General features: G+C 37.0%; 1 protein-coding gene and 2 long non-coding RNA genes across 7 annotated transcripts in view; 2 read left to right on the forward strand and 1 right to left on the reverse strand.

The window, feature by feature from the left end:
* dcc (DCC netrin 1 receptor) overlaps positions 1-24,889 on the forward strand; it is a 466,971-nt gene that overhangs the window by 269,705 nt on the left and 172,377 nt on the right. For all 4 annotated transcript variants that reach the window (XM_077498096.1, XM_077498095.1, XM_077498097.1 and 1 more), the window contains exons 9-10: positions 23,598-23,752; positions 23,940-24,088. In XM_077498096.1, the coding sequence (XP_077354222.1) occupies positions 23,598-23,752; positions 23,940-24,088 (304 nt within the window). The remainder of the gene's footprint in view (positions 1-23,597; positions 23,753-23,939; positions 24,089-24,889) is intronic.
* Positions 1,055-3,977, forward strand: LOC144002675 (uncharacterized). Of its 2 annotated transcripts, XR_013278786.1 has the most exons (4): positions 1,055-1,278; positions 1,623-1,787; positions 1,955-2,104; positions 2,845-3,977. It is a non-coding gene; the product is annotated as an uncharacterized LOC144002675 (long non-coding RNA). The 2 variants fall into 2 exon arrangements; XR_013278787.1 differs by lacking the exon at positions 1,955-2,104.
* Positions 10,374-13,301, reverse strand: LOC144002676 (uncharacterized). The gene is made up of 3 exons (XR_013278788.1): positions 13,078-13,301; positions 12,569-12,733; positions 10,374-11,506 (listed from the first exon to the last, which is right to left on the reverse strand). It is a non-coding gene; the product is annotated as an uncharacterized LOC144002676 (long non-coding RNA).

The following is a 24,889-nucleotide window of genomic DNA, read 5'->3' on the forward strand; positions in this document are numbered from 1 at the left end:
TGATTAAGAGAGGGAGCATTAAAGTTAGTCTACAAAAGTAAATTAGGGTATTAAAATGTTGATAATGAATGTAAAACCTAAAAATTTGATTCAAAGGTATTCAATTTGTAAATTATACAATTTGGATGACGGAACAATGTATGGCATTAGAGTAGCCTTTAAATATTAAGTAGGGTTAATTTTAAATTTTTGGCGACAGCAGATCGAAACTAGCATCATACTAAACCCCCCTGCAGCCATCTTTTTTTTAATGTTACTGAACACTATCCCTATATTAAACCAAACTTAACTCATTTTACGTTTTGGTTACAAATTGATACGTTTTATTTTTATATGGTATCTATTATAAGACGATGGATGCTAGAATTTGTACATTTTATATATACGTGATGTTTATAGGTATGCTTAGACGTGTATGTTTTTATTATTTTATGTTTATGATGTGTATAAGAGTACGCTGTTTTGGGAGGGATGGGAAAATTTGTTTACCTTTTTTTGTGTGTTTAAAAAAGATAATAATTGTACTAGTTTTTTTTTTTTAAAAATACTGATTTCGGGAGAGAATATGTAATCACAAACTCAGGCAGTTCCTGCCTGTGGACATTATTGGTCAGACGTCTGCTTCTTTTTAAAACTAAGAGAATTGAAAGCATGAAACTATGAGTTTCTTGATACGTTATTAGATTTATACTCTACTTAACCCTTAATCTTTAATCTTAAAGCCGATCTTTGCAACAATTTAACCAAAATCATCTTCTTATTAGGCCGTCAGGTCACACACGTTTTCGTTCAGTTTCGCTCCACTACCAGGGGTACTAAATAATCTTTACTTCATAAAATAGATTTATTAGTAGTAAGTAAGAATCCGTGGAGTTCAGCCTCTGAAAACCTGCCAATTTTGTGTTTTCGGTGGTGAAACCCCGGCACTATTTTGCGATGAGGCGCAGTGATCTCTCGTATGGGCGTAGTGCCATTAGGTCGGTAGCGGTGTGATTTAGGTCACATGAGCCAATCAGGTAGCTGCTGCTTTCTCCTCACCATAGCAACCGCATATCAAAAATGGCGACCATAACGTCGGAGAGCGAAAGGAGAAAAAAAGTTAGAAAGAAAGTGATGAAAAAACTTCGTTCCCGTTCAGGTTTGCCCATCGCTTCAGCTGGCCCCGTTATTCCAGCCATCTGCATCATTTGTAAAAATAAATTTCAAAGTAGACTCGTCTGGGATTGGAAGGCACACGGAAGAGGGATCATCTCGCCAAAGCAGAAACATTGTCAGCAGGTATGTGCTACACACACGCGTGCCCATATCTGTTATTAATGTGACTGATATTTTGTATAGGGCTGAAAATAATTAGTTGCTAGGTTAAGTTTTAAGGCTATAGTTTATTAAAAAAGGCGAGCTGCTGAATGATTTATCGAGTGATTCCAACAGTTGTTACCAAACTCGAGTTACCTGTGCCCATCAGAGTCATAATATAGTCACAGCTACACAATCCCTTTTCCCCAAACTCTCTTTCATCAACCTCAACAAACACTTTACTTTACTTAAATCTGTGATGTGCATATACTGTAAAGAGGTGATGTGACAATAACACTTATAATGTAATTGTTTTTTGTCTAAAGGCGGGTTGGTTGCTGCAGGCCGCTGAGATGAAGAAAGACTGTTCCATTCTTCTGCATATTCAAGACAAAAGACTGTGTCACAATGGAGGTACAGTTTTGTTTCAGAGATTACACAAGGGTCTTAAAGTCAACAGCAACAGAAACAGCAACCAGGGACGAACAAATGTGAGTTGTTACATTGCACTATTTCATTGTCACTTTGCTAAAATTACACATTTCAAAAGTAAAGCATTGGTCAGCAATGTCACTTGTATTCTGTTTACATTTCGAGACAGCATTAATTAGAAAGCATGACTCTGCACATATTAAGTGAGTGTGTGTGTGTGTTTTAGACAACCCAATGCTGAGAGCTACAATTTCTTTTTGTGAACAAGTAATCCGTCAAAGGATTATAGTTGACAAAGATGTGATGAGAATGGACAAGTTAAGGGGTTTGTGAACAGTGTTAAGAAACACGGGGATCTTAATGCTTCAGACTACAGGTAACATATAAATCTTCATATTGAAACACATTATCTGAAATCTATGGGGAGAGATTTGTCTAAAATCTCACTGTTTCAGAGAAAAATAGTTTGCTGACAAGCTCAATTTAAGTTAAAAATAAATAAATAAATAAAATCGATTCTCTAAAAATGAAAACCGGTTGGTTGTTAATTATTACATGCAAATGTGTTTTTTTTGTCTTCTGTATTTATAATTGTTCTTTGACCAAGAAAGTATATAGGCCTATAGGTATATTTGTATTTCTTTCCAAATATACGATTATTCACTAGAATTTTGAGTAGGATATCCAAATACCAAAATATTCGATAGCTGCAGCACTAATAATACAAATTTTGAGTTGGGGCATGCCCACACGAGTTATTTTACCACACACCCATGTCAAAACTAGCTTACTGCACACACACTGCACCCCAACTTCAAATTTTTGCTAACGTAATAATAATAATAATAATAATAATAATAATAATAATATATTATAAATTTTGTTGGATCCAAAAGCAACTTACATAATTATAGTTTCATATGATTGTAATTGGCTTATTTTCAAATGTTTAAATATTTCCTTGATTTGAACAAAATATAATTGTTTAGAATAATCTTGATTTCAATTATTACCAAAATAATTGTGATGAGTATTTTTTTCCACAATAGAGCAGCCCTAGTGTGATGTGAATATGTGCATCTTGTGCTCAACTTTCCCTTTAATTTTCTATTTCAGGCAGGATATACTGAAACGAAGATTGAGGTGTGATTTCCCCCAGCTGGTTTTTCACACCCCTTTCCAACAACAACTCTGAAATGGTTTTTGTAGAGACATTATCAACAACTGACAAACTTTTAGACAGGGTATCTCACTCATCAGATACATCAACTACTGAGTCTACTGATGTAAGCCAAGTTTTTGCTGTTGTTTAAGTTTATAAGGTTTGTATATACGAATGCGCTGTGTGGAAACGGGTTTTAACATCTATCGTTTTTGTAATATTTAATAAACTAATAAATATACTGTTTTTTTTGTTTTTCTTAAACTGATTTATGAAAAGGACTTGTAATCGCAAACTCTTTTTTTAAAAGCAGTAACTGAATTAGGAGGTGGAGGGGCAATGTATTATGGGGATCATACTTTTTGAAATCTTTAAACTGTCGATTGTAAGAGTCTTCTATCTTGATGTTAGCCTTTTTATCTGAATATGTATGAATGAAATATCTTCTAATTATCAGCTCGGATTCTTTCAATGGATAGCCCTGTAACCCTTAGGTTAGTAGTTTTTTTAGAAAGTATCTGGGTATGAAATATGTTATGTTAGGAATATGGCGCGTACGTGAAGAAGGTACGTCTGGCTATGTATTTTATGTTTTTGAGTTGTTGTATATAAGATTGCGTTGTACATAAGAATTTTACCCCCTCTTACGTTTTTGATGTGTTATAAAACTAATAAATGTACTGATTTTTTTTTTTTTTTTTTTAAAAAGGATTAGGCTTAGAGAAGGTGTTTGTGGCACTCTCATGAGCAGAGTGCGCGAGTTGTTTTACCCCCCTCTGCAGATGCGTACACGTATAAAATGCTATTTTTCTGTTTCTAGTTTTGTTACCGCTAGTGCTATAATTTGTGTCTATACGATTTTATCGGATGTCTCTATGTATTTTTGTTGTAGTTTAAGTTTATGAGGTTTGTATATACGAAAGCGCTGCGCGGAAATGGGTTTTATCCTCTTATCGTTTTTGTAATATTTAAAAAAACTAATAAATATACTGTTTGTTTTTTTTGTTTTACTTAAACTGATTTATGAAAAGGACTTGTAATCGTAAACTTTTTTTTTTTTTTTTCTAAAGCAGTAACTGATTTAGGAGGTGGACGGGGGAGGCTGGTACATGTGTGAAATGCGTGTGTAGGGTGTCAGTGTTTACTCAGAGGGGGCAGTAAAACAGTCTTTGAAAGCGATTGTCATACGATGCTTCGATCTGAAGTAGTCGCGTATAAATAATTTTATACATTCTTTTTAAAAAGAGAGAAATGTAGGTACGAATGTTCGAGCCTGTTAAAATGCAGCAAACTTTATACTTGATTTAGAAATTATTCTCTAATTTACTAGGGCATTGTATTGTGGGGGTCATACTTTTTGAAATCTCTAAGCTGGTGTTTGTAAGAGTCTTCTATCTTGATGTTAACCTTTTTATTTGATGATGTATGAATGAAATATCTTCTAATTATTACCATGGCTTCTATCAATGGATACCCTTGTAAGGCTTAGGATTGTAGTTTTTTAGAAAGTATTCGGGTATGAAATATGTTATGTTCGGGACATGGTGCGTACGCGAAGAAGGTTGATGTAGTTTTATTTTTGTTTTGTTTACGATTTACTTTTTTTTTAGGGGGATGTAGGCATCGTTTTAAGGTGCCAGGTGTATTTTGTGTAAATAATATATGGATACTTACTTTTTATTTTTGTTACCGATAGTGCTTTGTTTCGTGAAACCCTTTTGTTTTGTTTTGTTTCTTGTTTTTTTTAACTTACCCTTCGATGATAAATAAAACGTCTTTAGACTTATCGCTAGCGAAGATGTAGCACGTTTAGCATTCTAAATAGTTTTATCGCTGCACGACGTATTCGAACTAAGAGATCCCAAGTCTTTGTGAGTTTTTTTTTCTTTTAAATACCTATTGTTAAATTAGCCTATAAGATATTATTGAATATGATAGGCTGTAAGATTAGCTATACTAAATCACCCCTGGGTTTAAAACACAAAACTATGAGATTTAATCAGAGCGTAACAATCTACCGCGACGATCTTTTTTAATCTTAAAACCGCTCTTTGCAGCAATTTACCTAAATATATAGTGAACAAACGTGTATCTTGTATGACTAAGAGACATTTAACTTTTGATTGAACGATTTATTTTTTTCCTTACAAATCGCGCTTACTTTCCGATGATACGCGTAGGTAAACAATTTTTTACAAGCATGATTGTGAAATAACAGCTACTAAATTACTTAATTTGAATGAATAATATTTAAGACGTCTACCCATCTAACGCTTTAAAAACAGCGACATATTTCAGATAAAAATATTATTCGTACTATATTGTTTTTTTTTACAATAGTTTCCGAGTTCTCACAATAGATGTTCGATGATACTATTTTATGTTTTTCTTACCGGTATGATTAACTTGTATTACATTTATGACTTTTCTCTATTATCTTTGCATCGTTTTAAGGCGGCCGGTGTATTTTGTACAAATAATATATGGATACTTATTGATTTTTGATCAATTTTTACTCGTATATTTACCTACTTGTGCTTTTAGGCGTATGTTAGTTAGTTAGTTAGTTAGTTACATGTATATGAGTGCGTATTCTAACTTTCCCATTCACTTCTTGGTTCCATTCCATCACCCCTGTGAGACCGGACTCTTCTACTTAATATCACTAAAGTCTGTTCAAAAATCATTGGACACCCTGTCAGAGCCTTATCTTCCTTTTGTGACCGAATCCTGCTCGATCCGTTTCACTCACTTCATCGAATGTTTGAGTGGCTTCCCATCATCTCGGCAGGCTGAGACGCCCCACTCTGACGAACACAGCGGCGGAGAAGGAGGAGGACTACATTTGTCCCCAGATCACTAAAATCTCTTGAACAGTGACCCCCCTCCCGGGCCAAATTGCGACAGACTGACTGACTGACACGTAGCACTTTAGTGTGAAGCACGGAGCACTTTCTTTTGTTTGTTTTTTTTATTGTTATTTATTATTTTTCGTATTTGTTTTTTTTAAATGTTTATTGATTTCATGTTTTGTTTTTTTAACTTCCCCTCGAGGACAAATAAAAGCGTTTTTGAATTGAATATTTAATTACTTGTAGTATTTTATTCATTTTTAAGTTATCTGGTTTACTTGGTATCATTTAAACTGTATGATGTATTTTATGTTAATAATATATGGATACTTATGTACACATCTACTTCTTATTTATTTCAGATCCGTTTTTATTCGTATATTTACCTACTTTTAGTTTACGATGGCTTAGACTGTTTGAATGCGCTGTATAAAATAAACTCGAATTGAGTTAGTTAGGTACTGTTTTTTTTTGTTTGTTTTTTATAAAGTCAAATTATTACCTTTATGAAACTTTTTAGTTCTCCTTACGCTTTACTATGAAATGTTTCAAAATACTCGGTCCCTCCAAAACAAAGTAAAACAAAACGTGTTTACACATTTTTATTTTAAAAATTCTAGGCGTAACTTTGCCGAGTATTAATCGCCCGCTTGTATTTTTATTGAATGCGTACGTATACCGTTAAAATTTGTAATTAATATTTAACTACTCGATTCCCGTATTGACTAATTATTCGTGAGGCTAACGTTTTATAATTTAAAGTTATTCCGAGAGTTTACTCTTTAGCGACGTCTTTACACGCTTTAAACGTCGGCTTATACCCCTTGTGTCTTTACTGACGAATATTATCGTTAAATGTTTTATCCCGGATTAAAACAGGGGGGACTTATTCAAAGATGTTTTATTTTACGGTAAATGTTTTTATATTAGTCGCATATTGATTTTAATGTGCGAAGGAATCAAGGAGACTCTCTGACTTTCATTTTTTAAAAATCTGTTGTTTTAGCGCCACCAACCTTTTTTTTTTGGTAAAAACCACGCCCGTGTGGGGGGTCTCGTGCTAATAAAGACCGCTCCCCCTTCGGGAAAAAAACCCCCTAACATCGCGAACGTTTGATAATCTTTGAGGAGATTCACTAGTGCTACCACCTCCGGGGGATCGAGTTAGAACGATCTGGACATCCCCACGACTCTCCAGAAGTATGCAGATTTTCAGCGAGCCGCCAAATCTTACAGCATCTAGTCCTGAGCGTTCGGACGTCGAAGAGGATGAGGCAAACGTAACCTTTATCGACGGACCCTACCGGAGTTCCAGCCCCATGACCGCTTGCAACTTATCCTCGACATCGTCTACGGCATCCATCTCGGTAAACTACTTTTGACGAATCAATGTAGCCTAATAACATCAATAATAATTAAAAAAAAAAAGGAGGGTTACCCACGTTTATATTTACAGATGATAGACCCTATCGCTGAGGAAGAGGAGAATAACCCTCCGCCCGGGTCTCCTCAACCCGATGATCGCCCGACTGAGGACGGTACGGAAAGTAACGTTTCCTCTCTTGAGACCTCCGTGGACGACGACGACTCGCTAACCAGTCTACCGACGGCTTCTGCCGGGCCTAAGGAGAGGGAGGGTGAATTGGTTTGGAACTATGCACCGGACGTGTGGGTAATAAATGCAAGATATAATTGTATTAAGCAGACTGTTAGCTATATGTTGATGAGCGCTATCCATAAATATAGCAGAGAGAATTGCTCCGGATGTGAATTAAAATTACCGAGTCAATTAAGACATCCCTGCTTATTTTATGATCGGGAACCGTATTATCTTGCTCGGAATTTTGAAGGTATCATGAAACTACTGTGTAACGGACGTTTTCTGTCGACGATTCACCGTATCTTAACCATAACCCATCGTGAGACGACTACCGAGGAAGTCCAACGCATCGTAGAATTTGTGCTACACGACTACGTTCATGAGCGTATGGTGTTAGACAGAATTAAGATCGTTCTCGATAACTGTTGGGACGGAGGACTGAGCCATGAACAACTAGATCTGATCGCTGATTGGTACGTGTGAGATGGGGGAATCTTTTTTGAAAGCTTGCATAATTGTAGAGAAATTTCACATTTTACATACATCCATTGAGAACAAAACTGTTGAAGAACCGTGTAAACATGACTAACACGATGGAATATGTATTGAATAATTGGTATAACCATAATATTAAAGCGGGACATTTGGTGACCGTCATGACATTGTTTATTGACTGTGCTAAATATTATTACAACGACGAGTCTTTGAATCTAAAAATGAAATGAAAAACTTCCAAACTGTTATTGAAAGCAAGGTGCGTCCCTATGTTTTATTTGAGGTGCTTTTCAATGTATATCATGTCTTTTTGTTAACGTCCCGTGTAACTAAATAAAAAATATATCTGTATGGATTAAAATCATGTTTGTCGTTTGTTTTCTTATCGAGTTTTAGACCGCCGGTGGAGCAAGGAAGTGGCGAGGGATGCGTGGATAGGAATTAAAAAAACTATTAAACTTCTAGTGATAAAGACTTTAGTTTCTCTTTTTAAGACCAAAAAATAACTTAAAAATGAATAAAATACCACAAGTAATTAAATATTCAATTCAAAAACGCTTTTATTTGTCCTCGAGGGGAAGTTAAAAAAACAAAACATGAAATCAATAAACATTTAAAAAAAACAAATACGAAAAATAATAAATAACAATAAAAAAAACAAACAAAAGAAAGTGCTCCGTGCTTCACACTAAAGTGCTACGTGTCAGTCAGTCAGTCTGTCGCAATTTGGCCCGGGAGGGGGGTCACTGTTCAAGAGATTTTAGTGATCTGGGGACAAATGTAGTCCTCCTCCTTCTCCGCCGCTGTGTTCGTCAGAGTGGGGCGTCTCAGCCTGCCGAGATGATGGGAAGCCACTCAAACATTCGATGAAGTGAGTGAAACGGATCGAGCAGGATTCGGTCACAAAAGGAAGATAAGGCTCTGACAGGGTGTCCAATGATTTTTGAACAGACTTTAGTGATATTAAGTAGAAGAGTCCGGTCTCACAGGGGTGATGGAATGGAACCAAGAAGTGAATGGGAAAGTTAGAATACGCACTCATATACATGTAACTAACTAACTAACTAACTAACATACGCCTAAAAGCACAAGTAGGTAAATATACGAGTAAAAATTGATCAAAAATCAATAAGTATCCATATATTATTTGTACAAAATACACCGGCCGCCTTAAAACGATGCAAAGATAATAGAGAAAAGTCATAAATGTAATACAAGTTAATCATACCGGTAAGAAAAACATAAAATAGTATCATCGAACATCTATTGTGAGAACTCGGAAACTATTGTAAAAAAAAACAATATAGTACGAATAATATTTTTATCTGAAATATGTCGCTGTTTTTAAAGCGTTAGATGGGTAGACGTCTTAAATATTATTCATTCAAATTAAGTAATTTAGTAGCTGTTATTTCACAATCATGCTTGTAAAAAATTGTTTACCTACGCGTATCATCGGAAAGTAAGCGCGATTTGTAAGGAAAAAAATAAATCGTTCAATCAAAAGTTAAATGTCTCTTAGTCATACAAGATACACGTTTGTTCACTATATATTTAGGTAAATTGCTGCAAAGAGCGGTTTTAAGATTAAAAAAGATCGTCGCGGTAGATTGTTACGCTCTGATTAAATCTCATAGTTTTGTGTTTTAAACCCAGGGGTGATTTAGTATAGCTAATCTTACAGCCTATCATATTCAATAATATCTTATAGGCTAATTTAACAATAGGTATTTAAAAGAAAAAAAAACTCACAAAGACTTGGGATCTCTTAGTTCGAATACGTCGTGCAGCGATAAAACTATTTAGAATGCTAAACGTGCTACATCTTCGCTAGCGATAAGTCTAAAGACGTTTTATTTATCATCGAAGGGTAAGTTAAAAAAAACAAGAAACAAAACAAAACAAAAGGGTTTCACGAAACAAAGCACTATCGGTAACAAAAATAAAAAGTAAGTATCCATATATTATTTACACAAAATACACCTGGCACCTTAAAACGATGCCTACATCCCCCTAAAAAAAAAGTAAATCGTAAACAAAACAAAAATAAAACTACATCAACCTTCTTCGCGTACGCACCATGTCCCGAACATAACATATTTCATACCCGAATACTTTCTAAAAAACTACAATCCTAAGCCTTACAAGGGTATCCATTGATAGAAGCCATGGTAATAATTAGAAGATATTTCATTCATACATCATCAAATAAAAAGGTTAACATCAAGATAGAAGACTCTTACAAACACCAGCTTAGAGATTTCAAAAAGTATGACCCCCACAATACAATGCCCTAGTAAATTAGAGAATAATTTCTAAATCAAGTATAAAGTTTGCTGCATTTTAACAGGCTCGAACATTCGTACCTACATTTCTCTCTTTTTAAAAAGAATGTATAAAATTATTTATACGCGACTACTTCAGATCGAAGCATCGTATGACAATCGCTTTCAAAGACTGTTTTACTGCCCCCTCTGAGTAAACACTGACACCCTACACACGCATTTCACACATGTACCAGCCTCCCCCGTCCACCTCCTAAATCAGTTACTGCTTTAGAAAAAAAAAAAAAAAAGTTTACGATTACAAGTCCTTTTCATAAATCAGTTTAAGTAAAACAAAAAAAACAAACAGTATATTTATTAGTTTTTTTAAATATTACAAAAACGATAAGAGGATAAAACCCATTTCCGCGCAGCGCTTTCGTATATACAAACCTCATAAACTTAAACTACAACAAAAATACATAGAGACATCCGATAAAATCGTATAGACACAAATTATAGCACTAGCGGTAACAAAACTAGAAACAGAAAAATAGCATTTTATACGTGTACGCATCTGCAGAGGGGGGTAAAACAACTCGCGCACTCTGCTCATGAGAGTGCCACAAACACCTTCTCTAAGCCTAATCCTTTTTAAAAAAAAAAAAAAAAAAATCAGTACATTTATTAGTTTTATAACACATCAAAAACGTAAGAGGGGGTAAAATTCTTATGTACAACGCAATCTTATATACAACAACTCAAAAACATAAAATACATAGCCAGACGTACCTTCTTCACGTACGCGCCATATTCCTAACATAACATATTTCATACCCAGATACTTTCTAAAAAAACTACTAACCTAAGGGTTACAGGGCTATCCATTGAAAGAATCCGAGCTGATAATTAGAAGATATTTCATTCATACATATTCAGATAAAAAGGCTAACATCAAGATAGAAGACTCTTACAATCGACAGTTTAAAGATTTCAAAAAGTATGATCCCCATAATACATTGCCCCTCCACCTCCTAATTCAGTTACTGCTTTTAAAAAAAGAGTTTGCGATTACAAGTCCTTTTCATAAATCAGTTTAAGAAAAACAAAAAAAACAGTATATTTATTAGTTTATTAAATATTACAAAAACGATAGATGTTAAAACCCGTTTCCACACAGCGCATTCGTATATACAAACCTTATAAACTTAAACAACAGCAAAAACTTGGCTTACATCAGTAGACTCAGTAGTTGATGTATCTGATGAGTGAGATACCCTGTCTAAAAGTTTGTCAGTTGTTGATAATGTCTCTACAAAAACCATTTCAGAGTTGTTGCTGGAAAGGGGTGTGAAAAACCAGCTGGGGGAAATCACACCTCAATCTTCGTTTCAGTATATCCTGCCTGAAATAGAAAATTAAAGGGAAAGTTGAGCACAAGATGCACATATTCACATCACACTAGGGCTGCTCTATTGTGGAAAAAAATACTCATCACAATTATTTTGGTAATAATTGAAATCAAGATTATTCTAAACAATTATATTTTGTTCAAATCAAGGAAATATTTAAACATTTGAAAATAAGCCAATTACAATCATATGAAACTATAATTATGTAAGTTGCTTTTGGATCCAACAAAATTTATAATATATTATTATTATTATTATTATTATTATTATTATTATTATTATTACGTTAGCAAAAATTTGAAGTTGGGGTGCAGTGTGTGTGCAGTAAGCTAGTTTTGACATGGGTGTGTGGTAAAATAACTCGTGTGGGCATGCCCCAACTCAAAATTTGTATTATTAGTGCTGCAGCTATCGAATATTTTGGTATTTGGATATCCTACTCAAAATTCTAGTGAATAATCGTATATTTGGAAAGAAATACAAATATACCTATAGGCCTATATACTTTCTTGGTCAAAGAACAATTATAAATACAGAAGACAAAAAAACACATTTGCATGTAATAATTAACAACCAACCGGTTTTCATTTTTAGAGAATCGATTTTATTTATTTATTTATTTTTAACTTAAATTGAGCTTGTCAGCAAACTATTTTTCTCTGAAACAGTGAGATTTTAGACAAATCTCTCCCCATAGATTTCAGATAATGTGTTTCAATATGAAGATTTATATGTTACCTGTAGTCTGAAGCATTAAGATCCCCGTGTTTCTTAACACTGTTCACAAACCCCTTAACTTGTCCATTCTCATCACATCTTTGTCAACTATAATCCTTTGACGGATTACTTGTTCACAAAAAGAAATTGTAGCTCTCAGCATTGGGTTGTCTAAAACACACACACACACTCACTTAATATGTGCAGAGTCATGCTTTCTAATTAATGCTGTCTCGAAATGTAAACAGAATACAAGTGACATTGCTGACCAATGCTTTACTTTTGAAATGTGTAATTTTAGCAAAGTGACAATGAAATAGTGCAATGTAACAACTCACATTTGATCGTCCCTGGTTGCTGTTTCTGTTGCTGTTGACTTTAAGACCCTTGTGTAATCTCTGAAACAAAACTGTACCTCCATTGTGACACAGTCTTTTGTCTTGAATATGCAGAAGAATGGAACAGTCTTTCTTCATCTCAGCGGCCTGCAGCAACCAACCCGCCTTTAGACAAAAAACAATTACATTATAAGTGTTATTGTCACATCACCTCTTTACAGTATATGCACATCACAGATTTAAGTAAAGTAAAGTGTTTGTTGAGGTTGATGAAAGAGAGTTTGGGGAAAAGGGATTGTGTAGCTGTGACTATATTATGACTCTGATGGGCACAGGTAACTCGAGTTTGGTAACAACTGTTGGAATCACTCGATAAATCATTCAGCAGCTCGCCTTTTTTAATAAACTATAGCCTTAAAACTTAACCTAGCAACTAATTATTTTCAGCCCTATACAAAATATCAGTCACATTAATAACAGATATGGGCACGCGTGTGTGTAGCACATACCTGCTGACAATGTTTCTGCTTTGGCGAGATGATCCCTCTTCCGTGTGCCTTCCAATCCCAGACGAGTCTACTTTGAAATTTATTTTTACAAATGATGCAGATGGCTGGAATAACGGGGCCAGCTGAAGCGATGGGCAAACCTGAACGGGAACGAAGTTTTTTCATCACTTTCTTTCTAACTTTTTTTCTCCTTTCGCTCTCCGACGTTATGGTCGCCATTTTTGATATGCGGTTGCTATGGTGAGGAGAAAGCAGCAGCTACCTGATTGGCTCATGTGACCTAAATCACACCGCTACCGACCTAATGGCACTACGCCCATACGAGAGATCACTGCGCCTCATCGCAAAATAGTGCCGGGGTTTCACCACCGAAAACACAAAATTGGCAGGTTTTCAGAGGCTGAACTCCACGGATTCTTACTTACTACTAATAAATCTATTTTATGAAGTAAAGATTATTTAGTACCCCTGGTAGTGGAGCGAAACTGAACGAAAACGTGTGTGACCTGACGGCCTAATAAGAAGATGATTTTGGTTAAATTGTTGCAAAGATCGGCTTTAAGATTAAAGATTAAGGGTTAAGTAGAGTATAAATCTAATAACGTATCAAGAAACTCATAGTTTCATGCTTTCAATTCTCTTAGTTTTAAAAAGAAGCAGACGTCTGACCAATAATGTCCACAGGCAGGAACTGCCTGAGTTTGTGATTACATATTCTCTCCCGAAATCAGTATTTTTAAAAAAAAAAAACTAGTACAATTATTATCTTTTTTAAACACACAAAAAAAGGTAAACAAATTTTCCCATCCCTCCCAAAACAGCGTACTCTTATACACATCATAAACATAAAATAATAAAAACATACACGTCTAAGCATACCTATAAACATCACGTATATATAAAATGTACAAATTCTAGCATCCATCGTCTTATAATAGATACCATATAAAAATAAAACGTATCAATTTGTAACCAAAACGTAAAATGAGTTAAGTTTGGTTTAATATAGGGATAGTGTTCAGTAACATTAAAAAAAAGATGGCTGCAGGGGGGTTTAGTATGATGCTAGTTTCGATCTGCTGTCGCCAAAAATTTAAAATTAACCCTACTTAATATTTAAAGGCTACTCTAATGCCATACATTGTTCCGTCATCCAAATTGTATAATTTACAAATTGAATACCTTTGAATCAAATTTTTAGGTTTTACATTCATTATCAACATTTTAATACCCTAATTTACTTTTGTAGACTAACTTTAATGCTCCCTCTCTTAATCATACGCTGTAACATCCTTTGCCCATTAGATGACGCCGTTTACCACGGCGTGAGGGAGTCACACCTCCCTAGCCGGCCTTCTTTGACTTTTTTTTTTTACAAACACACAAGTTTTTAGTCTGAGGAAAAAGAAGGACGCGGTTCTGAAATGGGTTAAATAACCGCCCTTTACGCACGAATAATCTATTTTTTCGTCTATATTTCCCCCCTCTCCATCGGTTAGAAATTGGTAGAAACAGAAACTTTATTTTTTTTTATTTTATTTTTTAAAAAAGAAAAAAACCCTCGTATTCCGAAACATCGGTAAGTCTCTTTTATTTATTTAAAAAACATAAAACAAATGGATAACATTTTTTTAATATTCACTTTAACTCGAATAAGTGAGCCTCGTACTAATTTACATTCACGCACGCACATACCCGATAGAGGGGGGCGGTGGTGGGGGCTTCCTGCCGCCCAACATGATGATAAGGGGGGTCGGGGGTTCCTACGGTTGGGACCCGTTCTACTTCAAAGTAGGTAGCTTTATCAGTAATTCGAATTACAGGGGGGCGCTCCCCCCATTGCTACTTCAAAAGCTGGTGGTAGGATCCTTCCTGTAAGATGAAAAATAATTTATTAACACGAGGATGTCGAAATAATATTATCAGCTGGACAACAAAGCTACTGTTTGGGGGTTCAAAGGAAGTACGTAGAGAATCGGTGGGGGGTGACCGGAATCATTTGCTTGATGAAGGTGGGGGGACCGGAAAACAACAAAGCTACTGTTTGGGGGGTTCAGAGGAAGTACGTAGACAATCGGGTGGGGGTGTTTGTTGAAGGGTGGGGGGACCGGATAACGTGTTTGATGTTGTGGGAAACAGAATATCATCAATCATTTTTGACAGGAGCTGGCTTCGGATCTCTGATTGGTTAAGACGATGAGGGGGGTGGTTTCCGATCTCTGATTGGTTAAGACGAAGAGGGTGGGAGGGAGGGGTGGGTGGAATGTCATCAATCATTTTTGACAGGAGCTGGCTTCCGGCCTCTGATTGGTTGAGAAGGTGGCAAGTGGGTAGGGGCTTAATTCAAAATAACGGCTTCTGATTGGCTAAGAAAGCGGAAGGGGGCGGGGCTTACTTCAAAGGGCTAGGATATGAATGGTTTTATTGGGGGGGGGCAATAAAGTTTTATTGGGGGGTGCAATAAATCATTGTTTTATTGGGGTCATAAATCACTTTTTGACATTTGCTGAAGTATACCTATATATATAATGTGTAGTGCTGTCCGGTCATTTAGGAAGAGAGAATGGATAAACCTGTAAGAAAGAAAAGAAAGAAAAGTCTCCATGGAAAAAGTAAATTTGGTGAGTCATGCTCCTCTTTTGTATTTTTTTTTTTTTTTTGCACCTGTTTTTTTTTTTTAGGTAAAGAGGCAAATTGTGATTTCTTTGAGCTTTTGTATGAGGTTACATAAAGATGACCTGCAGTAAGGATTAAAGGGAATGTACAAACTTTGTGCATTTCGAATCTAATTAGAATATACACTGATTTCACACATCATGCTCACACCACCATGGCACCGTGCCGTTCACCTGTCCCTTATTTCGGGATGAGAAAGTTGGCAACCCTAGCGGTCAGCGTAAAAACAGTTTAATCTCTATTTTGTAGCAGCGGAACACTTGTCTGCCCTTTCTGGGGCCGTCTTGCACCTTTATGGGCGTTCCGGCGGACACAGCTGCCGCACTGGCGCACACCTGGCACATCTGGTAACAGAAAGTAGACTGCTTGGCGTATAGACAGGCAGCATGCCGCGGCAAGTCTACGTCTATGCCTCTCTCGGGCCACAGGAAAACGTTGAGTAAATTCTAGACTACCTAAAAGGAGATCCATTGTGCAGCGCAGGTGGGGTAACGCGATTTGGGTGTATTTGATGGAGGCGCAGGCAGACACATCGTAGGATGTCATCGTATTTCTTTCATAAATGGGACAACAAACGTGGGATAATCCCTCTGAGTCATTGATGAAATCAGTTCATTCAATGTATTGTTATTATCATTCTAAGAATATTTTATGGAGGAGTCTTCAATTGCCCATGTCACGTGCATGTAAGGGAGGGGGGTTTGTTAATCTTGCAATTTGCCTGTAAACGCACTATGCTAGCGCCAATCTCATCTGTCGGAGCCCAGCGGGTCAATGTACTTTCAAATGTCAAGCAGCTCCGGACTGCCTAAATTTGAATGCAAATGAGGGATGCCACTCCGATTGGCCGGGAGACATCTGCATTCTATCCCATAATAGCGCAACATGGCACAAATGCCCCTTTCTAGCTGCACCCATCTACGGAAATACCAAAATAAAGAAAACCACCCGCAGTAAGACTATACTTTGCACTGGGAACGAAAAATACGACCCTAAGACTGGAGTGCGGATCTCCACTCTTAGATTGCCTGTGGATCTTGGGCAATCACAAGAAGCCATTTTCAGATGCAGAAGTAATAAGTTTGTTTGGGAATTCCTGAGATACTGGATGCACCTTAGGACATAAATGCATTTTTCTTTCTATCATATGGTTCTTTGTGTTTAGAGTTAAAAATAAATAAGTTTTACCAGTATCGTCCCACCCCTAATAATATATATATATATATATATATATATATATATATATATATATATATATATATATATACATACATTTTGTGTCCAATATGTGTGTATACAATACACACTGTGCAATGTTTTTCCGTATGTTAATTAATTGTGGGGTATATTTAATTCATCAGTATGTCATTATATAATTTACATTAATTTCCTCTTGCACTCGCTATTTGTGGTAGCAATTGGACTACTGTATATTCAAACTTTGAAGGGTGAAATCAACACATTTTAGTCACTCTGTGGGTTTACCTGTTAAGTTGTGGACTGTCATTCGACAGTCTCCTGTGAAAGGTAAATTTACTACACACTGTGTGACACACAAAAAACAAATCGGCTGGTTCACTCCATGCTCAGCTGGATTCAGGACCCCAGAAAATTCTATTCACATTTGCACTTATCTCTGACTGCTTCTGCTGTAGTTGAGTATATTCAGCATTTAATTAGCGATTAGCTTTTGATGCTCAGTACTCACATTAATAAGTTCTGATAATGACATTTCAAGTGTAAGTTTTCTTTTTTTATGCACTTTGATGATGTGTAAGTACCCAAGGCTATTGTTGGTCTGGGTAGTTTTTGGTCATGAAGATAACAATGGTTGCAGAAATCAGCTCACGACAGTAGAACTGTGAGTTTTGACTTTGGGGACGTTCACTGATATGAGTCAAACTCCACAATGTATAACTTGTAAGGCATACCACTGCATACCATTAATCATTGTGTGACTTGATCAATACTTTTAATAAGTAAGGGATTAGTACCTTGAAGGTAGAAAAATAACTGACCGAAACATTACCATTAACAAAAAAAATATAAAAATAAGAGTGTTTCAAAAGAAACGAAAACTAACTGGAACGACCTTTTACATTTATAAAACATTTATAAAAATGTCATCCATTTCCATCTGTGTCCATTAATTTTGTACATTTGGGAACTGTAGTTTTGCTTTATTATTAAATAAAAAAAATAAAAAATAAAAACAAAGGGGTATATTCACTAAGAATGCGCTGCGTCCGGTAATAGCACGAAATATTGCACCACAAATGCACCCGCAGTCTGCGCCCAGTTACCCACCTATTCACTAAGGATATTGCTCTAATCATATACCGGCGCAAACACGCCCACAAAACTGACAGCTTGGAGCAAATTTGCACCTAATTTACCACACATGGCAATGGATTTGCGCCAACAACATGGTTGTTATAGTAACATTTGCGAGAAAGATGACATGATCAGAAAGCGAAATTGGACCGAGAGAAAGTGTTTTTAGCGCCATTAAGCTGTACAGAGCAGAGAGGACGACAACGTCATTCATTCATAAAGTAGAAATTGTTGGTGCGATCGTTTTTTCAAAATGTATTTTCAGAGGTTGGCGTGGACGTACAGTATGCATCTGGCAGATAAAAATGATCGTAAAATGCCTCCCCGCAATTGCTGATTAGCCCGGGTTACGTTGTGTCCGAAACCAGCATTGAAGAATGTCCCCTTCCCTCTCTCCCTCTCTCTCACTCCTCTCTGCGTGAACAGCCAGAGAGCGACGGTGCACCGTGCCATGCACTGCTGTCATGATCCCAGGATCGAGGTTGCGGCAGGTTAATACATGCTTTCCAAAAACGTTATTTGCGTCACGCAAACGTGGTGTGGCTATTTGCGCTGGCGTTAGTGAATTAGACGCTGCATATCAATGAGTCTCATTTGCATTGGGGTGGGCATATTTTGCGTCAAATGTATGCAAATTACCTCATTTACATACGTGCAAATAACACCGTGGCACAATCTGGTTGGCAGAGCACTTAATGACGGATTTCCCCATCTTCGTGTGTTTAGTGAATTAGGCGCTACCGGATTTCTCATTTTTTAACGGTTAGCGCCGTGCAAAGGCGAAGCAAACCTTTAGTGAATAGGCCCCCAAGTCAAAACAAAATAAGAACTAACTAAAATGAAAAATACAAAATTAACACTGGTGTGAAGCCCATTCAACTAAATCTTTCATAAAATGTTTTATTTCACACTGCCCTTGTTTTTTTCTTGGAGCATGGAAGAACGCAGCACACCGGTGCAAATTTGCTCATATTAATGTGCAGTTGTCATTATGGCAAAAGAAAGCCCTGGCTTTGCTTTTAAGGAGGTGGAAGAACTAGTTTGTGAGCCTACTGTAATTTATCCATCCATCCATTTTCTTGACCGCTTATTCCTCACAAGGGTCGTGGGGGGTGCTGGAGCCTATTTCAGCTGGCTTTGGGCAGTAGGCGGGGTACACCATGGACTGATTGCCAGCCAATTGTAGGGCACACAGAGACGAACAACCATCCACACTCACAAGAACACCTAGGGTATACCTAATTAACCTGCCATGCATGTCTTTGGAATGTGGGAGGAGACTGGAGTACCCAGAGAAGACCCACGCAAGCACGGGAATAACATGCAAACTCCACCCAGGAATGCCGGAGCCTGGACTCGAACCTGAGTCCTCAGCACTGGGAGGCGGACGTGCTAACCACTCGATCACCGTGCCGCCCTTACTGTAATTTAAAATAAAGGGGGAGGGGGGGCAATTTGATAATAATTCCACTCCCCCATAATCACCCTTTAAAAGCATTTTTTCCTCTCTATCATGTAATTTGTAAGCTATGCGGATGGTCTGCGCAGAAAAACATAGTGGACCTGCAAAAGCTGTTGTAAACAGTTTTTTTCGACTTTCCAATTGTTTGTTTTTGTTTCTTTTGTGAAATGGATGTAGACTATTCACGTTCAGTATTCATGTAGTCACCATCGTTAGCTGGCTGCTACAGAGCTTGGGGTTATCGTGAGAGGAACCCTTATTTATATTACTAAGCACAATTTAAAAACAGTGCAGGGAGGGATTAAAGGATTGATAGTATGGGATGGATAACGATAAAAATTAATGACTATTCTAAATAATGTATATGATTGATGCGTTATAGTAATGGGTCGATGGGGACGGGTCTCGAATAAGCTTCGGCTTCTACCCGTCAGCCCTTCTTTCGGATGTCAATGTTGCAAATGATGTGATGTGATTGATGTAAACTGTAATGTGTCCGAAAGGAAAAAATGAATAAACTAAACTAACTAAACTAAAGTCAAGGAGGCTTGTACAAGATGCCACTCCCTTCAGAAAATCCTATCAAATGAAAATTTCTGGTTGTACAGTACAAGAGGAAATAAATAAAATAAAATATAGACAAAACACACTAAATGCAACTAAATGCAAAATTGAGCTTTGATCTAATCTAAAATATGAAATTTTAGGACAAGATTAACTTCAGTTTCAGTAGTTGTGTAATAGGGTATTGATGTCAATATTGATCTCAAAGATATATGCAAGTCATTCCAAAGTTTAGGGCCTCTAAATGTAATATTGAGCAGAGGGGAAGATGTCTGGCAAAAGGGTAAATGAAAATCGTGATCATGCCTAGTTGGTGTGATGATAAAATGAAAGTCAAATGAAAAGGGAAAGACACTGAAAAGCGTCAGGGAGATCTTGTTTATTGTTGACGTAGTTATGCATAAACAGACAGTAATGGAAATTAATGAGCTTATGAAAGAGTATTATTGAATATTTCCAGTGTGCCAGAAGGAGAAATTGCTCTTGAAAATCTCTTCTAGATTAACAGTAGTTTGCTCAAATATGTTCCTAGATATGTTGAAGGTTGCAGCCCAAACAATGTTACAATAATTCATGAGTGGAGATCAAGAAAAAAAAAAAAAAAAAAAAAAAAACAACAACTACAAAACAAGGTTATGAGCAGACAGCTTTAGAAGAGATTTGATCAGATGTCATCACCAACCGTTAATAAACTCGTATCATCAGCAAATAATAAAGGAAGAAGATTGTTACCAGACATTGGCAAGTCCCAAATGTAAATTAAAAATAATAATAAAGGTCCAAGATTGATCCCTGGGCTACCCCAGAGATAATTCTTAAAAAAATAAATAAAAAAGTAAAAAATGATGAGACGCCATTCAAATAAACAAATTGCTCTGTTTTGGCAGAGTAACTAATTAATCACTTGAGGGCAACATTCTGAATTTCATATCTACAGTATCAGTTTTATAATGAAAAATTTATGATCAACTGTATCAAGTCTTTTGCTTAGCTCAAATAAAACCAACAAGGGCAATATATACAAAAATACACCTGGAAGAACTGCTTGCACGGAAGAAAGCTCGCATGGAAGAGATGGAATAGGAAACCTCGACATTGCTGAGGGAAACCTCGGCTCAGAGACCTCAACGTATTGACAAAAGTGTCACTCGTAATTAGGGATGCAACGATATCCAAACATCATGATACAATATTATCACGACACTGTGGTGAGGTTGGCGATATAAAAAAAGTCACAATATTGTGCTTATACAGCAATAACACATATTGTAAAAATATTATATGTAAATATATATATTGAGGTACTTACTCCACATATTGACTCAGTTCACAAGCACATTATGTTCCCCTTCATCTGACCATTTGTGTGGATTTTAAACATATAAGGGCCAAAACATGCCTTGTAAAAATTAAACTGCACTAAAAAAAATAGCCACCAGGGGGTGCTAGAACTGCACAAATGGAAATCAACCTGACTTTTTTTTTTTTTAAACAGATGTGTTGCATTTAAATATCGTGAACATGACAACGACGATATTGTGGCAGTTTTAATATCACAATATAGTGCTTATCGTTACTTCCCTACACATAATCTCGAGCAAGGGCAAAGCACAATTCTATATGACAGAATACAGGCATGTATGATAACATATGAGTGACATAATTATTAGAAGGGGGAAAAAAATTGCTCCAACAATTGTAAAGGAAATTGTGTGGGTAGTGTTAACAAGGATTTAAATGTTTTAGAATTGCACCAAAGGCAGAAGTGTTCAAATGTAATGTAGCATTGTCTATTATTATGGGATGCCAGGCTTGCACAATGTGAACACAGCTAGTTGACTGAGCGATATCGGAGGATAAGTCAAAGACATGAGGATGATATTCACGCTCTCATTTCACGTCCCATCAGCAGACATGAAAACGTAACTTTCCTGTCAGCAATGGCATACAGGAAATTCATTCTGAAAACTGTTTAGCAGTCATTTACAGTATGCAGAACTTACACTGGTGTTCAGCATTTTTGAACTTTTTTTATTATTATTATTATAACTGTAGACCAGGGGTGTCCAAACTTTTTCATTTGAGGGCCACATACAGAAAATCAGAAGGACGCAAGGGCCACATAATGTTATGAAGAGAAATTGTGTTTAGTCCTAAAAGTTGTACAAATGTTTTATTTGTGCTTTTGCATATTTAGAAAAATGCTACAGTATATAAACCAATTTATTTGTAATATGGTAATATGGTTTTTAAAGTTTTGGAATTTTTCATTTTAGTTAATTTTTATTAGTTTTCAGGGTGGTTCTGTTGGTTTTTATTATTTTTGTACTTTGAAAAATGCTTAGGTTTAGTTCAGTTTGTTAGGTTCAGTATTAGTATTATTTATTTTTTTTTTTTAAAGAAATGTGTATTACTTGTACACAATATTTAACATGGGAGCGACGTCATCTGAAGGTGCTTTTCTATTGGCTGCTGCTAGATGACGTCACTTCTGTGTGACATACTTTCAAATGTCATTATTCCGGTTTTTATATCAAAATAAATCTACTAAAAATCACATTTCAAATCATCCCCAAAGGCTCATGCATTCAATTAATTATCAAAGACTAAAACAAAGGACGTTTGCTACAATTATAGTTAGTTTTAGTTAGTTTTCTCATAATAAAATGTAGTTTCAGTTAGTTTTTGTTTTTTAAAAAGCATTTTCGTTTTTATTTTATTTTGGTAACAATATTGTTTTTTGCTGCGATTGGCTGGCATGGTACCCCGCCTCCTGCCCAAAGCCAGCTGAGATAGGCTCCACCACTCCCCGTGACCCTTGTGAGGAATAAGCGGTCAAGAAAATGAATGGATGGACATTGTTTTTTTTTATTTTAGTTTTAGTTAACTAAAATAACCTTTAATGGCACCTGTTTGTTGATACCCTCCCTTCTTACTTTGATCATCTCCAAACATTTTTGTTTTTATTAATTCACTTTAACTGAGTCAAATGCCATTCTAGCATATGCTGCGGGCCACTGAAAAATGGACGGCGGGCCGCAAATGGCCCCCGGGCCGTAGTTTGGACACCCTGCTCTAGACATTGCTTGTGTCTGATTATTTTTGATCAAAAGCTTTACGAGTGAGTGGGATATGAAGTCTAAAAATCTATTTCCCACAGCTTTTTTTGAATAGATGAAACGGCTCATCTGCAGCTGGTTTTGTCTCATCTCTGCTTTGGTAATTAGAAGATTGAGAGAATGCAGCGGTGCTGTAATCGTTGGATTAACTGTAGTTACAGGGGAATTAAATAGATTACGCTTTGATTATCTGCATTGTTACGAAACATAATGTAGATGTCTTTAATGCTGTGGAATTTCAAAATAGGATATTGATTATGCGATTTTCAACAGGCTAAAGAGTGTTTTAGAGGTCCAAGACAGTCAATGCCAACAAAGAAATTGAATCTTGATAGTGACAAAATTATCTTGTTTTCCTGCTATAGGGAGAGGTCAGTAAACGTGTCGGAGCCTGAATCTTTGGAACTGATGGTTTCCAACCTGAAGCCAGAAGAGAGTTATAGCTTCAGAGTCATTGCTTACAATGATGTCGGACCAGGAGAAAGCTCCAGTCCCTTGAGGATCACAACTAAACCAGACCGTAAGCCAAAAATATCCACTTATTTATTTATTGATTTTCTCCCGTGTTTATGTTCTATACATGTATTGTAATCATACTCTGTTTGGTATTGTTGGCTGTCACGTGCCAGTTAAAAAACATCAAATAAAATGTGACCCCAGCCTCAATTCATGATCACAATTATCCCCTTTTTCTTGTGTTTCTATAGTCCAGGTACCCAGTAGGATAGTGTCATTACGTGCTGAAGCCCTGTCGTCAACCTCCATCCAGATAAACTGGGAGGCCCCCAGTGCTCCAAACGGACCGATCTTGGGCTACAGAGTGCTGTGGACAGAAAGCCCTTCAAGCAAGGAACAGGTCACCACCTTACCTGATGAATGCATCTCACTTACAAAAACACACCCTATCCTATGGTTGGAGTTACACAAATACTATTGTGTTGATCAGATTTACACTCATGCATCCATTTTCTACTGCTTGCCCATTATTACGCCAAGTCATGCACGCAGTTGTTTGTAACAGCCAAATAGTTTCTCAGACACTAAATCTTAATTAAACTGACAACAGAATGAATCAGTTCATGATGTTCCAGTACGCTCACTCAAAAGATTTGTTCATTCGAACAGACCATTTGCGAAACATTTCGCAGGACGAGGGAGTCCCCAGGGGGAGCGCTCTCCAGCACACCCTCCAAGGACTCCAAAAAGGGTGGGTACTCTGAGCTGCTGTTTGGTGCATATGCACAAACAACAGTGTCAGGACCCGTCCCCCCACCCGAAGGCGGAGGGAGGCTACCCTCTCGTCCACCGGGGTAAACCCCAACGTACAGGCGCCGAGCCGGGGGGCAATAAGTATGCCTACACCTGCTCTGCGCCTCACACCGTGGGCAACTCCAGAGTGGAAGAGAGTCCAACCCCTCTCAAGAGGACTGGTACCAGAGCCCAAGCTGTGTGTGGAGGCGAGTCCGACTATGTCTAGTCGGAATTTCTCGGCCTCGCACACCAGCTCGGGCTCCTTCCCTGCCAGAGAGGTGACATTCCATGTCCCAAGAGCCAGCTTCTGTAGCCGGGGGTCGGTCCGCCAAGGTCTCCTCCCTTGGCTGCCACCCAGCCTGCACTGCACCCGACCCCTTTGGCCCCTCCCACCGGTGGTGAGCCC

This window comes from Festucalex cinctus, chromosome 15, assembly GCF_051991245.1.
Source record: "Festucalex cinctus isolate MCC-2025b chromosome 15, RoL_Fcin_1.0, whole genome shotgun sequence".
In the NCBI taxonomy this organism is placed as follows: domain Eukaryota; kingdom Metazoa; phylum Chordata; class Actinopteri; order Syngnathiformes; family Syngnathidae; genus Festucalex; species Festucalex cinctus.